Raw genomic sequence first — 21,320 nt, 5'->3', positions numbered from 1 at the left:
TCAGAACGATTTGAAATATTTTAATTTCGTCAAAAAATTTCACACCTTCTCGAATTTTTTTCTAGAAAGTGGGTAGGATTTCGGGGGTACGTCTATTCACCAAAAATGATTGCAATTGACCTCCACAGCTAACAATATTTTTTTCAGAACGATTTGAAATATTTTAATTTCGTCGAAAAATTTCACACCTTCTTGAATTTTTTTCTCGAAAGAGCGTAGGATTTCGGGGGTATATGTAATGACAAAAAATGATTGTAATTGATCCCTGCAACCGAAAATATTTTTTTTAGAACGATTTGAACAAAATTTTTTTCACCGAAAAATTTCAAAACCTTCCCGATTTTTTTTCTCGAAAGTGAATGGGATTTCGAAGATATGTGTATTCACAAAAAATAATTGTAATTGACCTCTGCAACCGAAAATAATTTTTCCAGGACGATTTGAAATTGTCGAATTTAATTGTTAATAACTTTTTAACGAAGCCTCCATCAACAAATTGGCATTTTTGATTTTTCGTCTTATTTTGACCTCTAGAATCCCCTATTAAAATTTTTCTCAGGAGTGACTGAACACCCTGTATAGAATGTTTTATACAATTTCAATGGATCCTGAAGAGAAGTTTCATACTTTATTTTTTTCACCAAGAAGTGGGAGACTAAAATTATTTTGTAACATACACTTGTCTCCATTATTTGCTACTTCAAAGCAATTGACAGAGGAAAGGCATACAAAGAATGTATTTATTATCTTAAATTTCATCAATTCATCACGAATATTTTAATTCAAACGTGCAATGCAGAATACGAATAAAAATTAATTGGAATAGTAGTTATAAAATTACAATCATAAAATAAATCATACGGTTCTAAAAATATATAAATTAGTTATTTCTTAAGGTTGTTTTCTTAATAAAATTCACTAGTTTTTGTTATCGTAAGTCATCAACTAGGATATACTATTAATTTTGAAAGTATCATTTTTCTGCATAATAATTTACGCTTTCTAACATGCGATTGTTAGTGGTTCTCAACTTTTTAATTTGTAAAGTTTAACATTTAGCATTTTACTCATTGTATCGTATTATCGACGTTAGTATCTTTTTTCGTGTGATATGCTTCGAAACAATTGCCAAGATATAAGGGAACCTCACAGGATTTACACATGTAAGAATTTTCACAACGTATTTTGTTCTAACAAACTACAAACATTTTCTTCCGATACTCCTATTCTGACTAAAAAATTTTACCAATTTATGTTGTTTCATAGTTCTGGTAAGATTTTACAGCAGATCGAAGTGGAAGACTCGTTTAGAAGTTGATAGATCAGAATTTGATGTTCGAAAATTCCCTTTCAAATTTCATTTTTGACTCTGGATTAAGTTTGCAAAAATTGCAGAATGAGTTGACTAGAGTACAGTGAAGAAGATATAAAAATACTCGTTTAGGCCATTTCAAAGTTTCTCTAAGGATGGAATTATGATCATCAAATTAAATACGTCGGACTTGTTTCTTCTCGCTCTAATGTTAACATATTAACGACGGAGCATTTTTATTAAAACTTTCCTATACTGATGTATTTAGACCAAAAATAAGCTTTTGAATTAACTACTGTGATGTATTCAACTGTCAGAAAAACACTAATGCACAAATCAACAATGCATAGAATAAATGAGACGTTTATTTTGAAAGTGGCGTAAGTCCATTTTTTAAAAAAATCTAAAAAAATTAACTACCTTAATAGTTACATTTTTACATGATCGTTTCATTCTGAAACAACTTGTTACTAATATATTAAGTCCAATCATAGCCATCAAAAACATATTATTTCTTAAATAATGTTAATTATGCTAATTGAGATAATAAATTTGATACTCTTAGAAACCCGAAAACATTATTCTACTATGACATTTGTTACCCATATTTTTAAATTTAATCCAACGCAAATCCTTCAATATCTCGATTCGAACATAAATGGACTTACGCCACTTTCAAAATAAACGGCTCAAATGTAAAAATGCATCACTGTTATAAATAATACCCTTATCGGAGAAATTACTAAGAAAACACACACTTGTCGTAAAACGAGAATAATCGTTTTCCGTCGGTAACGTATATTTCAATAAAACGTGAATTCTCGTTTCCCGTCGGTAACGTATATTTCAATAAAACGTGAATTCTCGTTTCCCGTCGGTAACGTATATTTCAATGAAATGAGAATTCTCGTTTCCCGTCGGTAATATGTTAACACAGTTACAGCGTCGATAAAACAGTTGCAAATGTATTATAAAATATTGTAACTCGTAAGTCATCTGTTATGAAGTCTCTAAAGAGAAATTGAACCATTATTAGCGTTTCATCGATTTATTTCAAGACACGGGAGTGAAAAATCTGATGCGTATATGCGTCATTTGGTGTCAATGTGTTAATAATAAAGGAAGTATAGCATAATTGGAATATACTTTCAAGATGGATGAAAAACAAATAACACTGCATAATATTATATTGAAACTAATAAATTTCTATACTGCAAACTATCAGTAATAATGAGAAAGAAAAAAGTATCTGAAACTTTGGTCTAATCGAAGGACGAGATAAAGTAACGATTGCAGATAGTAAAATTATATTCTCTTACGATCTCATCGTCTTATGTAAATATCAATTTTAAATCTTAAAATTTACATGCAATAGTTACAGATGTAACTTTTGGACTCATAACCAGCACATTTTTCTTTTCTTTTGTCTTCAGTGCAGTTTACATTCTAAGAAAGTATCGCTATACTATGAAAAATTCTTAATTATACTCATATTCGGTATACCAAATTTAAAATTTCTAAAATTTCACATCAAATTTTTTATTTTCGAAACGGTTGCAAAATTGGCACGAAACCATAAAATTAATATGCAAATAATTAGATTAAACGATTTACTTTGAAGTATCAATATTAATCATGATTGCAACGATTAAATATTTGTTGAAAAATTCATACAAATTGATATTTTTTTATTTTAAAAATTGAGTCAGGAATTTCAAAATTACGGTTCCTCCTCTATTGTTATTACTTGACATTTCATTTGACCCTATCATTTACGATGTTATAAATTAGATAGCATTAATAATTTTTTAGATACTTCTGTATTCCAAATGTGCTGTATTTTTATTAATGGTTTTGAAAAAATCTATTATTTTCTTTTTATACAAGGTATTTGGTCACCCCTGAGAAAAATTTTAATGCGAGATTCTAGAGGCCAAAATAAGATGAAAATCAAGAATACCAATTTGTTGATGGAGGCTTCGTTAAAAAGTTATTAACGTTTAAAGTTGCGCCTGTAAATAGGCAACTTGCGTACAGCTGCGTGCGCGCGATAATGGTTCTCACTCAGCATGAGAGACACTACTCACTGACTCGTCGCCAGCCTTGCAGTTTTCTGAGTGAGAACCACTGTCACGCGTGCGCAGCTGTTCCCAGATTACCGTTCTACAAACGGAACTTCAAACGTTAATAACTGTTTAACGAAGCCTCAATCAACAAATTGCTATTCTTGATTTTCGTCTTATTTTGGCTCCTAGAATCTCCCATTAAAATTTTTCCCAGGGTTGGCCGAATACCCTGTATGTACCGCATACAATTCCCTAGAAAACACCAAGTGGTCGGAAATGATCCAACGATACCAATCGCGCGATCAATTTGTCAACATATCAGCCGAGGGTTAAACTGCACACTCGAATTCAAGGTACTCCAAGGTTTGAACGCGTTGATTGTTCCAACCCAAAGAAGTTTTGGAATTTTTTAATGGGTTTGAAGTACTTGATATCGACTGATGAAAATTTAAAATAATTACAATAATCGAATGGAAGTTTTCAAATACACGGCACGCGTGTTTATCGTAGAGTTGCGAAATTGATCAAACTCTTAAATAATCACGGATTATGATATGCTTCCTCAACTTGTTGAATTACACGCGATACTTCTTAGTAATTTAATCGAGAACAGCTCCGAACTTTGATTGTAAATCCGTGCTCGTACGAAATCGGTATTCTCTACAGTATTCGATGGAATATCGCACACTCAGCGCATTAATGTAGCGATCCAAAGCATTGAACTTTCTATGTATAATTTTAGAAGGTCCCAAAGTTACTGTAAATCCGATAGCAAGTACGCGTTAAAATGGATATATAAAAAATTCTGATCGCTAGTCTTAGATTCTACAGTCTTAACTCGAGAATTTGTCGTACGATCTGTTTTTCGTTACTTATATATTAATGTACATTAGCAGGCTGAAGTTGCGATATTTTTATTAACAAATCACGAAACTTTTGCTGCTCACGGAAGGTAAACGAGTTCTGAATACAAAGTAGCGTGCATTCCCTTCGATAAACACATTTTCCAAAAACAGAAGGGTTCGTACTCATCGGTTTCTCGACTTCCCAGCGTTCTCAACGTTTATATTCACTTTTATTTATACGTTTCTCCGTGCGGCAATACGTGTCGCCTAAAATTCTACTAAATAACTTATGTACTTCTTCGTCGAGCGTTTTCGTTCCTCCGTTATCTAAGTACAATATATATACTTCTTTAAATATATATTTAATATATTCATATAATCCATCGCCGGTACACAAATTTCGTGTATCATCGACGATATCTAACAACTTGATGGAAGGTGCCAATTGAGTCCGTTCAACGACACATTTTGATTATACTTCTCGCCAGACCTGAGCAACTCGCAAGCATTTTTAACGTAAAAAATCTCATCGAAATTGAAACACGAAAAAGATTGAAATAATTGTTTCTCGTTTTATGTTAGAAAGTAATCAGATCTAGAGTTTTAGAGTTCTGAACGCCTATAGTTTTATAGTTCTACAGTACTAGAATCCTAGTGTTTTAGAGTCCGAGATTTCTAGAATTCTAGACTGCTGAAGACCTACAGTTCAAGAGATCATGAGCCCGGGAATTGCAAAATCCTGATGATTTCAAATTCTACAATTCTGAATTCCGAAAGTCTTATAGTCCTGATATTCTCCAATTCTACAGGTCTATAATTCTAGTCTTGGAATTCTAGAGTCCAAGATTTCTACAATTCCAGACTCCTGAAATCCCAAAATCCTAATGGTTTTAAGCTCTACAGTTCTGAATTCTCAAAGTCTTACTGTGTTGGTATTCTCGAATTCTACAGTCCTTTAATTCTAGAGTCCAAGATTTCTAGAATTCAAGACTCCTGCAATTTCAAAATCCTGATGGTTTTAAGCTCTACAGTTCTGAATTCTCAAAGTCTTACTGTCTTGGAATTTTCAAATTCTACAGTCCCATAATTCTAGAATCCGAGATTTCTAGAATTCAAGACTCCTGCAATTTCAAAATCCTGATGGTTTTAAGTTCTACAATTCCGAATTCTCCAAGTCTTATAGTCCTGGTATTCTCAAATTCTACATTTCTATAGTTCTAAAGTCTTGGTATTCTAGAGTCCAAGATTTCTAGATTTAAAGACTCCTGGAACCACAAAATCCTAATGATTTTAAGCTCTATCTTGAAATTCTAATGTTCCAGTTTTCTAGAATCCTAGACTGCTAGAATTCTAGAGTCCAATAGTTCAAGACTCCTGGAATTTCAAAATCCTGATGGTTTTAAGTTCTTAAAAAATTCTGAATTCTCAAAGTCATACAGTCCTGGTATTCTTGAATTCTACAGTCCCATAATTCTAGAGTCCAAGATTTCTAGAATTCCAGACTCCTGAAATCCCAAAATCCTAATGGTTTTAAGCTCTACAGTTCTGAATTCTCAAAGTCTTACAATCTTCATATTCTCGAATTCTACAGTCCCATAATTCTAGAGTCCAAGATTTCTAGAATTCAAGACTCCTGAAATCCCAAAATCCTAATGGTTTTAAGCTCTACAGTTCTGAATTCTCAAAGTTTTACAGTCTTGATATTCTCGAATTCTACAGTCCCATAATTCTAGAGTCCAAGATTTCTAGAATTCAAGACTCCTGAGATTCCAAAATCCTATGGTTTTAAGCTCTACAGTTCAGAATTCTCAAAGTCTTACACCCCTGGTATTCTCGAATTCTACAGTCCTACAATTGTAGGAACTTGGAATTTTATAATCCCAGATGTCTAGAATCCTAGACTGCTGGAGTTCCAGAGTTCAAGAGTTCAAAAGTCCTGGAATTTCAAAGTCCTAGAATTTCAAAGTCCTGATGGTTTCAAGCTCCATAGTTCTGAAACATCAGAGCCTCTTATACTCCTTGTATTCTCGAATTCTACAGTACTACAATTGTAGCGTCTTAGAATTCTAATGTCCCAGATTTTTAGAATCCTAGACTATTAGAATTCTAGAGTCAAATAGTTCAAGAGTCCTGGAATCTCAAAATCCTGATGGTTGTAACTCTGACAGTTCTGAATTCTCAGAGTCTTAGACTCCCGGTATTCTCGAATTCTACAGCCCCAGAATTCTAGAGTCCAAGATTCCTGGAATTTCAAAATCCTGATGATTTTAAGTTCTACAATTCTGAATTCTCAAAGTCATACAGTTTTGGTATTCTCGAATTCTACAGTCCTTTAATTCTAGAGTTTTGGAATTCTAGAGTCCAAGATATTTAGAATTCTAGATTGCAAGAGACCTACAGTTCAAAAGTGAATCCAGGAATCTCAAAATCCTGATGGTTGCAAGCTATACAGTTCTAAATGCTCAGAGTCTTAGGCTCCTGGTATTCTCAAATTCTACAGGCCCATAATACTAGAGTCTTGGAATTCTAATGTCCAAGATTTTTAGAATTCAAGACTCCTGAAATCCCAAATTCCTAATGGTTTTAAGCTCTATAGTTCTGAATTCTCAAAGTCATACAGTTCTGGTATTCTCGATTCTACAGTTCTTTAATTCTAGAGTTTTGGAATTCTAATGTCCAAGATTTTTAGAATTCAAGACTCCTGAAATCCCAAAATCCTAATGGTTTTAAGCTCTACAGTTCTGAATTCTCCAAGTCTTACAGTCCTGGTATTCTTGAATTCTACAGCCCCATAATTCTAGAGTCTTGGAATTCTAGAGTCCAAGATTTCTAAAATTCAAGGCTCTTGGAACCACAAAATCCTAATGGTTTTAAGCTCTACAATTTTGAATTCTCAGTCTCACAGTCCTGGTATTCTCGAATTCTGCAGTCTCATAATTCCAGAGTTTTGGAATTCTAGAGTCCAAGATATCTAGAATTCTAGATTGCTAGAGACATACATTTCAAAAGTGAATCCAGGAATCTCAAAATCCTGATGGTTGCAAGCTATACAGTTCTGAATGCTCAGAGTCTTAGGCTCCTGGTATTCTCAAATTCTACAGGCCCATAATACTAGAGTCTTGGAATTCTAATGTCCAAGATTTTTAGAATTCAAGACTCCTGAAATCCCAAATTCCTAATGGTTTTAAGCTCTATAGTTCTGAATTCTCAAAGTCATACAGTTCTGGTATTCTCGATTCTACAGTTCTTTAATTCTAGAGTTTTGGAATTCTAATGTCCAAGATTTTTAGAATTCAAGACTCCTGAAATCCCAAAATCCTAATGGTTTTAAGCTCTACAGTTCTGAATTCTCCAAGTCTTACAGTCCTGGTATTCTTGAATTCTACAGCCCCATAATTCTAGAGTCTTGGAATTCTAGAGTCCAAGATTTCTAAAATTCAAGGCTCTTGGAACCACAAAATCCTAATGGTTTTAAGCTCTACAATTTTGAATTCTCAGTCTCACAGTCCTGGTATTCTCGAATTCTGCAGTCTCATAATTCCAGAGTTTTGGAATTCTAGAGTCCAAGATATCTAGAATTCTAGATTGCTAGAGACATACATTTCAAAAGTGAATCCAGGAATCTCAAAATCCTGATGGTTGCAAGCTATACAGTTCTGAATGCTCAGAGTCTTAGGCTCCTGGTATTCTCAAATTCTACAGGCCCATAATACTAGAGTCTTGGAATTCTAATGTCCAAGATTTTTAGAATTCAAGACTCCTGAAATCCCAAATTCCTAATGGTTTTAAGCTCTATAGTTCTGAATTCTCAAAGTCATACAGTTCTGGTATTCTCGATTCTACAGTTCTTTAATTCTAGAGTTTTGGAATTCTAATGTCCAAGATTTTTAGAATTCAAGACTCCTGAAATCCCAAAATCCTAATGGTTTTAAGCTCTACAGTTCTGAATTCTCCAAGTCTTACAGTCCTGGTATTCTTGAATTCTACAGCCCCATAATTCTAGAGTCTTGGAATTCTAGAGTCCAAGATTTCTAAAATTCAAGGCTCTTGGAACCACAAAATCCTAATGGTTTTAAGCTCTACAATTTTGAATTCTCAGTCTCACAGTCCTGGTATTCTCGAATTCTGCAGTCTCATAATTCCAGAGTTTTGGAATTCTAGAGTCCAAGATATCTAGAATTCTAGATTGCTAGAGACATACATTTCAAAAGTGAATCCAGGAATCTCAAAATCCTGATGGTTGCAAGCTATACAGTTCTGAATGCTCAGAGTCTTAGGCTCCTGGTATTCTCAAATTCTACAGGCCCATAATTCTAGAGTCTTGGAATTCTAATTTCCAAGATTTTTAGAATTCAAGACTCCTGAAATCCCAAATTCCTAATGGTTTTAAGCTCTATAGTTCTGAATTCTCAAAGTCATACAGTTCTGGTATTCTCGATTCTATAGTCCTTTAATTCTAAAGTCTTGGAATTCTAATGTCCAAGATTTTTAGAATTCAAGACAGCCCCATAATTCTAGAGTCTTGGAATTCTAGAGTCCAAGATTTCTAGAATTCAAGGCTCCTGGAACCACAAAATCCTAATGGTTTTAAGCTCTACAATTTTGAATTCTCAGTCTCACAGTCCTGGTATTCTCCAATTCTGCAGTCTCATAATTCTAGAGTTTTGGAATTCTAGAGTCCAAGATATTTAGAATTCTAGATTGCTAGAGACCTACAGTTCAAAAGTGAATCCAGGAATCTCAAAATCCTGATGGTTGTAAGCTATACAGTTCTGAATGCTTAGAGTTGTAGGCTTCTGGTATTCTCAAATACTACAGCCCCATAATTCTAGAGTCTTGAAATGCTAATGTCCAAGATTTTTAGAATTCAAGACTCCTGAAATCCCAAAATCCTAATGGTTTTAAGCTTTACAGTTCTGAATTCTTAAAGTCTTGCAGTCTTGATATTCTCGAATTCTACAGTCCTATAATTCTAGTGTCTTGGAATTCTAGAGCCCGTAATTTCTAGAATTCTAGTCTGCTAGAGTCCTAGAGTCCCGATGATCAAGACTCCTGGAGATTTAAAGTTTTACAATTCCAGAATCTTGAATTCTCAGATTCCTAAAATTTGACGGTCTTTGAGTCCTACAGTTTCGGAATCTTGGATTCCCAGAATTCTAGAAACCTAAAGTTCTCGAATCCGTAAGTTTCAAAATTCTACAATCTTACAGTTCTACGATCCTTAAGTTCCAGAGTTCTAGATTTCTAGTCTCATATCTGACTTTCGTTAAAATGAAGTATGAAAAAATTCTATTCGCTTGAATTTCTCGCATAATTTTCTAGAATGATTCGACGTGCTTGACCTCCAAACAACTTGTTACTTGACGTGGGTTGCTCGGCCTGGTGAATGGCGTACGAGACGCGCGAATATCGTGCTGCTTTGATTTTTGTCTTATTCGACCGAGAATCTTTGGTGATCTTCGATATTTCCACGGTCGTCTGGAAGGCACAATCTCGACGAACGAGATAACGTTTCGTACGCCATTTGCAATCTCCAGATCGTTCGAAGCCTGTCGAGTGGTTCTTGCATAGTTCATAGAAACCCGCCAACGCTCGTGAAAATGAATTTTTACGATAAATCGTGTTTCCTTACCTCGATTTCGTCGCAACGATATCTCACGATACTAGAATTACTAAAAAAATTTGGTCTTTGAAGTAGCAAACGCGAATCGCGATGGCGTTTCCTCCCTGTACAGAACACATCGTCGACTCGTTCGAAGGAAACAATTTAACCCTACGGAAAAGTAGACGCAAACATTACGTCCTCGACGAATCGCTAATCCCTTTCGCGGGCCGTTCAGCTTTCTAGTACCGCTATAAACGAACGCATCGTTTGCGAACACGTAAAAAAATCCCACGTGATCTATAAAGTCATACGTAATTCAATCATACGTACGGAATCGAAAGCAGAGGCAATCTTGCCCCTTGTTTCCTAGAACTCATTTTAAATTGAAAACCGCATAGAAAATCCTATCCGTAAGAATATAAAATGATTCACCTGACATATGCTTGGGTCATCTCGTTTCGCAATAAAGTGTTTGAACGTCTAACGTTTGATGTGTAAATATATATCAGAGAACTCGAGTACAGTCCTGTCTTTCCGTCGCTTATGCTACTCCACTTTTGTACCGCAGCAGCTTCGAGACACTTTACTCTTCTGGACGCAACAGTTTATTTAGATACAGTTATTTTATAGACTACGTGTTTCCCGAAAGGAAGTTAATCCATCTATCGTCCTTCCACGAGAAGAAGGCGCAGCGTGCTTGCACCCCCACTCTTGTTACAGTTCGCTGATTGGCTGTTACCGATCTTCGTCACCGTTTTCAACCAATACCCGTGAGTTAGCGGAATGCAACAGGAGTGTAAAGACGCTGTGCCTTCTCGTGGAACCACGGTACGTTTCTTTTCCATCGTTCTCAGGTATAGTCTTTGGCAATATTGAATTAATAGAACAATTAAAAATTAATAGAAATTCTCACTGCGATTGTCTTATGACTGCGAACTAAATAACACACGTAGTTACATGAATGGAAGATCGTGAATTCATAAGTTCTAATTAGATTGTAACTTATAATATTAGGGTTCTGTATAAAGGACGTACATTACACGACTAGTTCTCTAAATTAGGCTGAATGTGCCAGCATACAACTGTCATTATTATTTATAATAAAAACAATAAAACGAGAAAGTGATGAAAGCAATAAAGGTAATGAACGAACATCCGAGAAAAGCATAATACAGTAGAAAAGAAAATGGCTGAATCGAAACAGCTACTTGTAGACCAGATAATCTGCAAACATAATCTGTAATATTAAATAAAATGTTACGAAGATCGAGCAAACATAATGGCTTCTATAAATTATATGTTTTGAGAAGTGCACATAGAAATACAGTTTTTTTTTGTTCTTTCTTTTTAGCATGAATGTAAATTGAAATATATTTTTCAACCAAAAGCTGAAGCTATTTAGCGAGTTTTATCCTATGGCGGACTATGATTCACAAACTACCTGTTACTATATATTAAGTTTATGTAAAGCTTAATGAATTCTGATCAGTTTTGAAAGCCCTTGCTTTGTGAAGGTAAAAGAATCATTAAGAGATCAGGAAAATTGGAGAACCATTATTGATCAATGAAATTTACGAAAACTTAAATTGTCAATAGATTTTATAAAAATTAAAATTACGATATAGAATCAACGATGCTGACATCTTTGGAAATTATTGTCGAATGCTTCCTGATAAAAATCTTTTCCTAAGTCGATGAATTTCACAAAGTATTTTTGTTTCCTATACACTATTGCTTAAAAGTCTGGAGTTCGATTTTTACAGAAATAAATCTTTATACTAAAAGCACATTATTTAGGAATGCTACTATATAAAAATTGAATATTGTTAATACTTTTTAGAAGAATACTATAAGTTTGAAAACTGCTCTTTCTCGAGAAAACACGAAGTACATATATATTAAGTTTGATCATTTTGCTGAAAATGGATCTCCTAGAGACCAATTATCTAACTATTTTGATTTCGTTACTGTTTTGCTGATAAGCGATAATAGCCTTTTGTTGTTATGTACCATTTCATATAAACAAACTTTCACTCCTTTAAAGACATTCGCAGAAAGAGATTATTAAATATAATTTATATCTCAAATTGTATTTAAAGAGATCAAGTCGCAAAGTTTAGGATTTAGTAGCCGAAAAGGTTTGATGAAGTAGTTTTCAGTTGATTTAATTGTTTAAAATTTTGTTCACATTAAAAAATAAGTCAAAAACGAATCGGATCTTAAAAAGAATCAGAAAGAAGATAAAATTGATAGATCTATTTTTGGAAGTCATTGCACAACATGAATATTAATCATATTTTGAAATTGCTGAGTTTAAGCGTAGTTTATTCAGTTTTCTGGCTTTATTTTAATACGTTGACTGCCATGTCTGGGAAATGTCCTCGACATTTGCTCAAATTATAATATGAACAACATTCATGGTTCATGTACTTGTCTTTTTACGACATTCTTAATGACATTAATATTATTTGAAAGTTTATTCGCTCTAAGTGTTTTAAAGGAAAGCTATAAGCCCAAAGCTCAGTTATAAGAATAATATTTTTAGTAAAACGTTCACGTACGAACAAAAAAAGATTCATTTATTTTAATGAAATCTTCCAATGGCCCAATACTGTAATATCTAAAGCAAAATGTTATAATCTGATTACTTTTTGTTATTTTGGAAAATGAACTTAGAAGAAAAGTTTGAGAATCCAAAAATTCTAAAAATTCTAAAACTTTGTCTACAAATAGAATGCGTAATCCATAACATATTTATTTTTCGTTCGTGCTATAATTCACTTTTAGAGAGTGTTATAACTCTTGAATTATTAGGTTTAGAGCATAAGTATTTTAATACTTTGTTTTTGTAGAGATTAAAAAATCGCATCGAATAGTCCAATCAAAATTATATTAATGAACAAAATTACATTCAGTTTGCGCTGAATATCATTCGATGTCGATCAAGTTTGTTTTATGATATTTTTGTGTACCTTCAACTATTTTAGAAACATAGCTCTTCTCAGTTTCTCGGGAGGCCTTGTATGCTTCCTAAATGTTTAATATTGATTTTCAATTCAATAAAATGTTTGGCACTATCTTTCATAATGTTTAAGTTAAACGACTCATTAACTTGGGTGAAACATGATAACATCCTGTAAAAGTAAATTATGGTAAGAATGAAAAATAGATGTATATTATAGATGACTCTACTTGTCCACAAAATTTCATGATTTTTTAATTTTCATGCTTCCAAACTTCCTTTGTTAACCCTTTATAACCCAAGGTCCCTCTAGAGTCTTATACCTATTCTCTACATTGTTGAAGTCTGATTTAATCCTACTATCAATATGTATCATTTGTAGTTTTTAAAGTAATAGTATGGTCTATAAACAATCAGTATACAACAATTATTTTACAGTATCTCACACTAGGGTAGGTACAGTTGAAAATTTGTGTTTATTGAAAGGAAGATGTTAAAAAATGACCAAATTTTGCATCATTCAGAAACGTAAAGTATTGATAATGCATCATTTTTTAGAATTCACTATTATCTACTGCAAATATAATGGGAAAGTTATTAAAAAAGTGATTAAAGTAGGAAGTCCATAGAGTAAAAAGTTGGAAATTGTTTAAATACTTTAAATATTCCTAACTTTGAATTAAACGCATGAAATGCAAAAATTCAACAATGTTTTAATTATATTAAAACTGACAAAATTGATAATTACAGTCTGTTTCAATAAGGATGCAATATCTGTGAAACTTAATATCTAAAAAAGGGGAAACTGTATTAATATAAGCATTTGCAGTCTCCTTCGATATGCATTGACCTAAAGTTATTTAGTTCCAACTGTGATTCGTACATCTTTTCGACTTGAGAAATTATGTCTCATCAATGCTTCAGGTTATGGAGCAATACAAATTTGGCCATTTTTTAACATCCTCGTTTACCTTTCAATTTATATTTTCCTAACAGTATTTATTAATGGTCATATACAGTGGCGGCTCGTGAAAGTTTATAGCAGTGGCTGCAAAATAGAGACATTATTATTTAGACGTACGTAAGATGAGAGTTTTTGTTTACCTCCTATTCGATAAATGTACCCAGTACCTCGATCTCCTTCACATGATAGTAAAATTTTTATTAACAAAAAGTAAAAGATAAAAAACTTTTTTCCGTACAATAGTGTGGTCACACTGAAAGGGGCATTTAAACGAAGATGACGAAGGCAATAAAGATTTTTAAACAAAGCCGCTACGTTTCTGGTTACACTTTGCCTCACTGATTTCAGGGGGATCCCCCTAGTGACGGGGATAAAAATGTATCATTTACGGAACAGCTCTTGAAGACACTTATCGAGTTTTCACTGTACTACTTAGAAATCGAAGAAATTGGTTACGAATTTTCGGTTTGTCGAAGAGCTCGTTATAAAAAAACTGAAGCCAAATGATGTTTACAAAATTGGATACTCTAGATTTTACTGGCACAATCACCAAATAGACGCGACATAACTAAGGAGCAAAACTGAACACACATACGACATTTTAACAAAAATAATTTTTTGTTTAATATTTGCATGTAGAATACAAAAGAAACAAAATACTTAATATTGTCTACAATCTTTTGGCTTTTCAAAACAAATTTAATATTTGTGATATCATTATTATTTCGCTTCGTACAATTTTTGTTCGTGTAGTCGATTTTGCACCACGACTTTAGTAAACATTTCAGATTTTGATACACTTAATATTTCGTCCATAAACCTTTGACCTTGATAATTGCTTCAATACGTTTACACAATACTCTGGTGCAATAGAACCGCATCAATATAACGTCATGAAACCGTTATCTAAAGATATGAAGAATAATATCATTTTCCAATCAAAATTGAGTTTATCAACGCAAGTAATTATTAGAAAATTTACTGTTAGTCAGGGAATTGTACATAAAATACAGAGAAAATTGTTCTTGCACTTTATGCCACAAACCAGTTATTCTTGTTGAGGGAGCACTATATTTATTTTCCAACTTCATTTTTAAGTATGCCCAGATATTTTCAATCAGGTTTATGTCTGGGCCTTGAGCAAGCCATTCCATGGTTTGAAATAGTTGAGTTTGCCTAGGAACGTTGTCATGTTGGAATATATTATCACACTCTGGTACCGGCATATTTTAAATTGTTTCTACTAAATTTTTTTCTAAAATATCCTTATACGTATACTGGTTCACCGTACCTTCTATTCAATGTGCTGAACCTACACTGTACGCAGTAATACACCCCTACACTGTAAGTGAACCACCACCAAATTTCATTGTTTGCTTCACATGATGCAGTGAAAGAGATTCGTCTTGCTTTTTCCAACACCAACAACGTCCATCCAATGAAATTGATTTTTGATTCGTTGAAAATAATTACTTTTTCCCATTATTCCATATTTCAGCTTAAATGTTTTTTTTTTTTTAAATTCTGTCAGGCCTTGACATTCTTTTTTGATAGGGCAGGCATTTTTTCTTCTTAATTGCTGTAAAATTGGCTTCTTTTAATGCTCTTTGAGCTGTCCACTTACTAGTTTCTTTTCCAATATCGCTTTCTAATAGCTTTGCAGTCATTGTTGCTGTTGTTGCAATTTCTGAAGTAATGTATCTTATAAATCTTCTCTTATTTTGACAAGATAATAATTTTGGATGACCTCCAAAAGATGCAGGGACTTCATTACGAACAAAAATTGTACGAAACGAAATAATAATGATATTAGAAATGTTAAATTTGTTTTGAAGAGCCAGAAGATTGTAGATAATACTAAGTATTTTGTCTTTTTTGTATTCTAATATTCAAATATTGAAAAAAAAATTATTTTTGTTAAAATGTCGCATGTGTGTTCAGTTTTGCTCCTTACTGTAATTATCAATAGACTGCAAATCCTAATGCAAATCCATATTTTTATTAATAGAATTAATGAAATGTGAGCTGTGTAGAGGGTTGTCTCAACCCCTAAATATAATAATATCTTATTTGAAGTATTTCTAATATTTTTGCATATTAACTGCATTCTGTAGCTTTTTGACAATTTAAATTCCCCATAAATGCATAAACATACACAGTCTAATTACGAAATAAAAAAAAAAATAATACAACAATTTTAGATTGGCATTTAATTTTATTTCGTTCATTATTTTAGGAGCTGCAGTTTTCCAGCCCTCACGGACGAGCCGCCACTGATCATATTGTATATTGCGTTTCAAAAGTCAAATATTATTTAGGTTATAGAGGGTTAACTATGTCCGCGTTACACCGGGTTCCCTTATATTTACATTCCTGAAAACGTCTAGAAATCATACTTCGATCGGGAAACACTTGAGCCCACGAAAGGGTTAAAGATCCGCTTAAATTTCGCTACCTATAGCGCCTACGTGAGGACTGTGCCAACGAGGGGTGGTTGGCTGTCCGCAGTACATGGCAATAGACGTCGGAGTGACGAGCTCGTTGCTAGAGTCGTCGAATCCTGCCTCCTCGTTTTCATCGGCGTCGAAAGTCCTCACGGTTGTAATTGCGGTCGCAGTGACCGCAGCCGTGTCGTGCGCCGCAGCCGCAACTGCGGCCCCGTTCACCTCGGACATTCGATCTGTACTTACGTTGGTGCCTTCCGTGTCGGCGACTTCCACGTTTCCACCGTTCTCGCCCACCATGTTCACGAAGAACTCCGATCTGGAGAACCTGCCAATTTCTGTCGAGCCGAATGCCTGATGAAACCCAGGCAACGGCTTGCTGACAGTCTTCTTCTTTGGCTCGAACCTCTCCACGGATCGTCGCGGCTCGCGCTCCTTCTCGCGCGGCACACTGGACTCTTGCTGCTAAAATAGAAAACGTTTAGAACAACTGTCCAGTAATCAGGCACGTCCCAGTGATCGAACGCTTGGTCATGGAGTTCATACAGAGTGTTCGACCACCCGTGGGAAAATTTTAATGGGATATTCTTGAGGCCAAAATAAGACGAAAATCAAGAATACTAATTTGTTGATTGAGGCTTCGTGAAAAAATTATTAACGTTTAAAGTTCCGCCTGTAGAACAGCAATCTGCAAACAGCTGCGCGCGCGCGATAGTAACCCTCACCACAGGCGATGAAGGTGTTTGCTCTTCCCTCTACAGGGTGTCCCGTAAATGGTGTAAGAACCGGAAATGTGGGGTAGCTGAGACGATTCTGAACAACAATTTCCTTTGCAAAAATGTCGAATGGAGCTTCATTTTTTAATTATTAATGAAAAACACTGACGAATCTGATTTTTATTGGGGTCTTCGACCTTTCCGTGATCGACAGGGGTGCACTAACCGGCCCTATTGCAACTTGTAAGTAAATGGGTAAGGCGAATTTCAATTAATTCTCTATTAACCCCTTGCATGCGAAGAATGTTTCGGTACGCACAAATCCAGTCTGCTTTTCCAGTACAGTTTTTAATAACAAACGATTACAAATGATTCTTACCGTATTTATTTTAATTTTCTGAAAATAATTCTTATTTTAATTTTAACACACTCTGGCGAGAAGCGTCACTCAGGTGCGAAGAATTAATTTTCTGAAAATTCCGAGAGCATCTTCCCACATTTTATTCCTTCTTCCTTGGAAACAGCGAATAAAAATAATTAATAAATTCGTTTTAGCTGGCTGATTTATCCAATCCGCAGAGGTAACAGTTGCAGTGGTAGTATTTTTAATTATTTGTATTCGTTCCTCGACGTATCTCCGATGCACATCTTGCTAACTACCCGACACGGTGGCTCTCTTAGTTCGGACGGCCCTGAGCGCGCGGCAGGCGCGCGCCGTGATTCGTCAGTGTTTTTCGTTAATAATTCAAAAACGAAGCTCCATCCGACATTTTTGCAAAGGAAATTGTTGTTCAGAATCGTCTCAGCTACCCCACATTTCCGGTTCTTACACCATTTACGGGACACCCTGTATATTGTATGCGTATAGTTTATGCCCGTGATGCGCGCGCAGCTCGCCACTCACTGCTTGGATGTATCTCTCGAAGTGTGCGCGTTCGCGACCCGCGTGTTCTGACGAACATGCAACCTTATAGTTTTAGTTATTCAATTACGTTTATATTATAATTGTGTTGTTGTGCGATAAACCTAAGTGCATTCCATCTCGTACGCCTAATTTCCTTTTCAATGATTATGGGCCCAGCAGGCGAGGTATATGAATAGACTTTACATGCAATATATTTTTTCGGCCCATTTTTCTGGGGCTCTAGAGCTCCATTAATACGCATTGTTTGAATTTTCAATCCGTCCAGAAGTTATGATTTTTTAAACATATGCATGAAACATTTCTGGCCACACAGTATATTTTCGGTAAAGAATTTTTTTCTCGAAAATGCGTAAGATTTCGGGGGTGTGAATAATCATCCAAAATAAATGTAATTGACCCCCGCAACCGAAAATAATTTTTCCAGAACGATTTGAAATTTTTTAATTTCACTGAAAAATTTCAGCACCTACCCCCTGTCGATTTTTCTTAAAAATTCGTTTTTAATTTTTAATCAATTTGTTTGAAGCTGTACGGAAATGTTGTTTAATACTTTTTTGTAGGTATCCACGAGTTCTACTTCTCTATTAAATTTCAATGAGATACGTTCACTATTGTAGGAGTTATGGCAGTTTGAAAATTGGACCATTTTTATTGGGGTTTTCTCATTTTGCGAGGTCAAGGAATAACTTTTCGAATATTTTTGGAATTTCCACATATTCTTCAACAAAATACGCGTTATTTACCGTTTGAAACATTGAAATCCTCCAATCCGTTCAGAAGTTATGGTGTTTTAAAGATACGCATGAAATTTCGGAGATATTTCTTGCCTCATATTAGATTTTCCAAAAATGATTGCAATTGACACCCGTAACCGAAAATAATTTTTTTAGAATAATTTGAAAAATTTTTTTTTCGTCGAAAAATTTCAGAACCTACCCGATTTTTGTTTCTCGAAGGTGCCTAGGATTTCGAGGGTATGTGTAATAACCAAAAATGATTATAATTGACACACGCAACCAAAAATAATTTTTTTAGAATTATTTGAAATTTTTTTTCGTCGAAAAATTTCAGCAGCTACTTAAATTTTTTTCTCGAAAATGCGTAGGATTTTGGGGGTATGTCTAATGACCAAAAATGATTGTAATTGACCCCCACAACTGAAAATAATTTTTCCAGAACGATTTGAAATGTTTGAATTTAATTGTTAATAACTTTTTAACGAAGCCCCCATCAACAAATTGGTATTCTTGATTTTCGTCATATTTTTGTCTCTAAAATCTTCTATTCAAATTTTTCCAAGGGGTGACTGAACACCCTGTATGTCATGCTTTTGCAGAAACTATCGCTTTATTCAAATTGAAGATAATATTGTTTAAAAATCTTGCCACTTGACGCGATTAGAATTTTTTGTAGGTATCCATGAGTTCTACTTCCCTATTAAATTTCAATGAAATATGTTCACTATTGTAGGAGTTATGGCTGTTTGAAAATTGGACCATTTTTATTGGGGTTTTTTCATTTGCGAGGTCAAGGAATAACTTTTCGAATATTTTTGTAATTTCCACATATTCTTCACCAAAATACGCGTTATTTACCGTTTGAAACATTGAAATCCTCCAATCCGTTCAGAAGTTATGGCATTTTAAAGATACGCATGAAACGGAGACATTTCTTGCCTCATATTAGATGTTCGGTAAGGAGTTTTTTTGTGGAAAGTGCGTAGGATTTCGAGGGTATGTATATTGGCCAAAAATGATTGCAATTGACACCCGTAACCAAAAATAATTTTTGTAGAACGATATGAAATTTTTTAATTTTACTGAAAAATTTCAGCATCTACGCCGTGTGGATTTTTCTTAAAAATTCGTTTTTAATTTTTAATCAATTTGTTTGAAGCTGCACGGAAATGTTGTTTAATACTTTTTTGTAGGTATCCATGAGTTCTACTTCCCTATTAAATTTCAATGAGATACGTTCACTATTGTAGGAGTTATGGCTGTTTGAAAATTGGACCATTTTTATTGGGGTTTTCTTCGCCAAAATACGCGTTGGTTACCGTTTGAAACATTAAAATCCTCCAATGAGAAAAAAAGAGTAACTGTGACTGTTACTGGCGAGCATTATCGTTCTGTGATTTCATCTCTTCTTTGAAACGCATGGATTTAATTTGTCTGAAATGTAGCTTCAACAAGGTGGTGTTATATGTCATGTTTTTGCAGAAACTATCGCTTTATTCAAATCGAAGTTAAATGATAATATTGTTTAAAAATCTTGCCACTTGACGCGATTAGAATTTTTCTCGTGAGGCCACGTTAAGTTTCGTTTATTCGAACAATCCACGAACTGTTGACGATTTCGAAGCAAAGATCATTCGTGTTATTGGTAAAACACAGTCTGAGAGTCATCGAAAATTTATCGTATTCGATCCACCAAACGCAATCGTGGTGGTCATTGAAATGATGTTGTACTTTTTTAGATTATCTTTTGTAGTTTTCATTTTACTTCGATTCAAAGTTTTATCGTATTATTGGAAAACACTGTATTCATAAATCTCAAAGTTCTGTGGACTATAGTTTCTGAAACGCTCTATTAAGGAGATATTGCTGTCTAGACTGTCAATTTCACGGCCCTTTTTGTGATTTTTTTTTTAATGATAGATAGGCTGTTTTGTACTGAGACTTTGTAGATATATTTATTTATCTTATAAGCATGTACAATATTTTTTTCATGGAAAAATATTAAAAATCGTGGGAATTATAACTTCTTATTTAATGGCTCTTTTGGAAAAGGTGCCCCAATGGCTTCCAGGATTCCAGATAATTTGAAACAGAGGGGGTTAAAGTATCTTCATAAGGAAGGTTGTAGTTATAGCAGGAACTAGGGAGAAGTCAAAATCCTGATAAATAAAGAAATGGCGACACTTCAAATTTCGAATTTCTATTTTTTAATCGTTCTCTTGTCTTTAGTGTATTAAAAAAAATAGTAAAACTCAATATTTTTTTAAATCTCTAGTTCCAGCTATAAAGGCGTGTCTGCTGAATATTCTTTCCAAATTTGAAGTCAATCGGTTTGCTAGATCTTGAAATATCATATAAGCCAGTTTAAATGCGTTTTTTAAAACAAGAAGCTATAACTCTCGAAATTTTTAATATTTTTTTATGAAAAAAATACTATACATACCTATAAGACAAATAGATATATCTGCAAAATGTCACTGCAAAACAACCTACCTGTCGTTAAAAAAAAAAAATCACAGAAAAAGGCCGAAGAAATGACAGCCTAGACAGCAATACTCCCTTAACCAGTTAACTGTGTCGCTCCGTGTTGAAAGTGCGAATTTCTGTGTGTCACGAAAATTGATCGATGACGAGTATAGTCGTCAAGCATAGAGTAAGTGTCGCTGTTAAAATATTGCATCAAAAAGATAGGTTTATTTTATAAAACTCGTCATGACAAAAAATCCTGTCACTTCTCCATGACG

The 21,320-nt window shown here is 34.1% G+C and overlaps 1 protein-coding gene across 3 annotated transcripts in view; it reads right to left on the bottom strand.

Annotated features, from left to right (window-relative positions):
• Positions 1-9,197: 9,197 nt before the first annotated feature.
• The window catches only part of LOC143350303 (uncharacterized), a 51,575-nt gene continuing 39,452 nt past the window's right edge, over positions 9,198-21,320 (bottom strand). Inside the window, exons 6-7 of one of the 3 annotated variants that reach the window (XM_076782321.1) lie at positions 16,445-16,663; positions 9,198-9,996 (exon numbers count right to left, since the gene is read on the bottom strand). In XM_076782321.1, the coding sequence (XP_076638436.1) occupies positions 9,991-9,996; positions 16,445-16,663 (225 nt within the window). In that variant the 3' untranslated portion in view covers positions 9,198-9,990. Of the gene's footprint in view, positions 9,997-15,880; positions 16,664-21,320 lie in introns of those variants that run through there. The other 2 variants (XM_076782320.1, XM_076782319.1) reach the window with 2 other exon arrangements.

The sequence above is a fragment of the Colletes latitarsis genome, chromosome 14 (assembly GCF_051014445.1).
Source record: "Colletes latitarsis isolate SP2378_abdomen chromosome 14, iyColLati1, whole genome shotgun sequence".
Lineage (NCBI taxonomy): Eukaryota > Metazoa > Arthropoda > Insecta > Hymenoptera > Colletidae > Colletes > Colletes latitarsis.
Note: the sequence above shows the minus strand (reverse complement) of the source record. Positions and strands in the feature narration are given on the sequence as shown.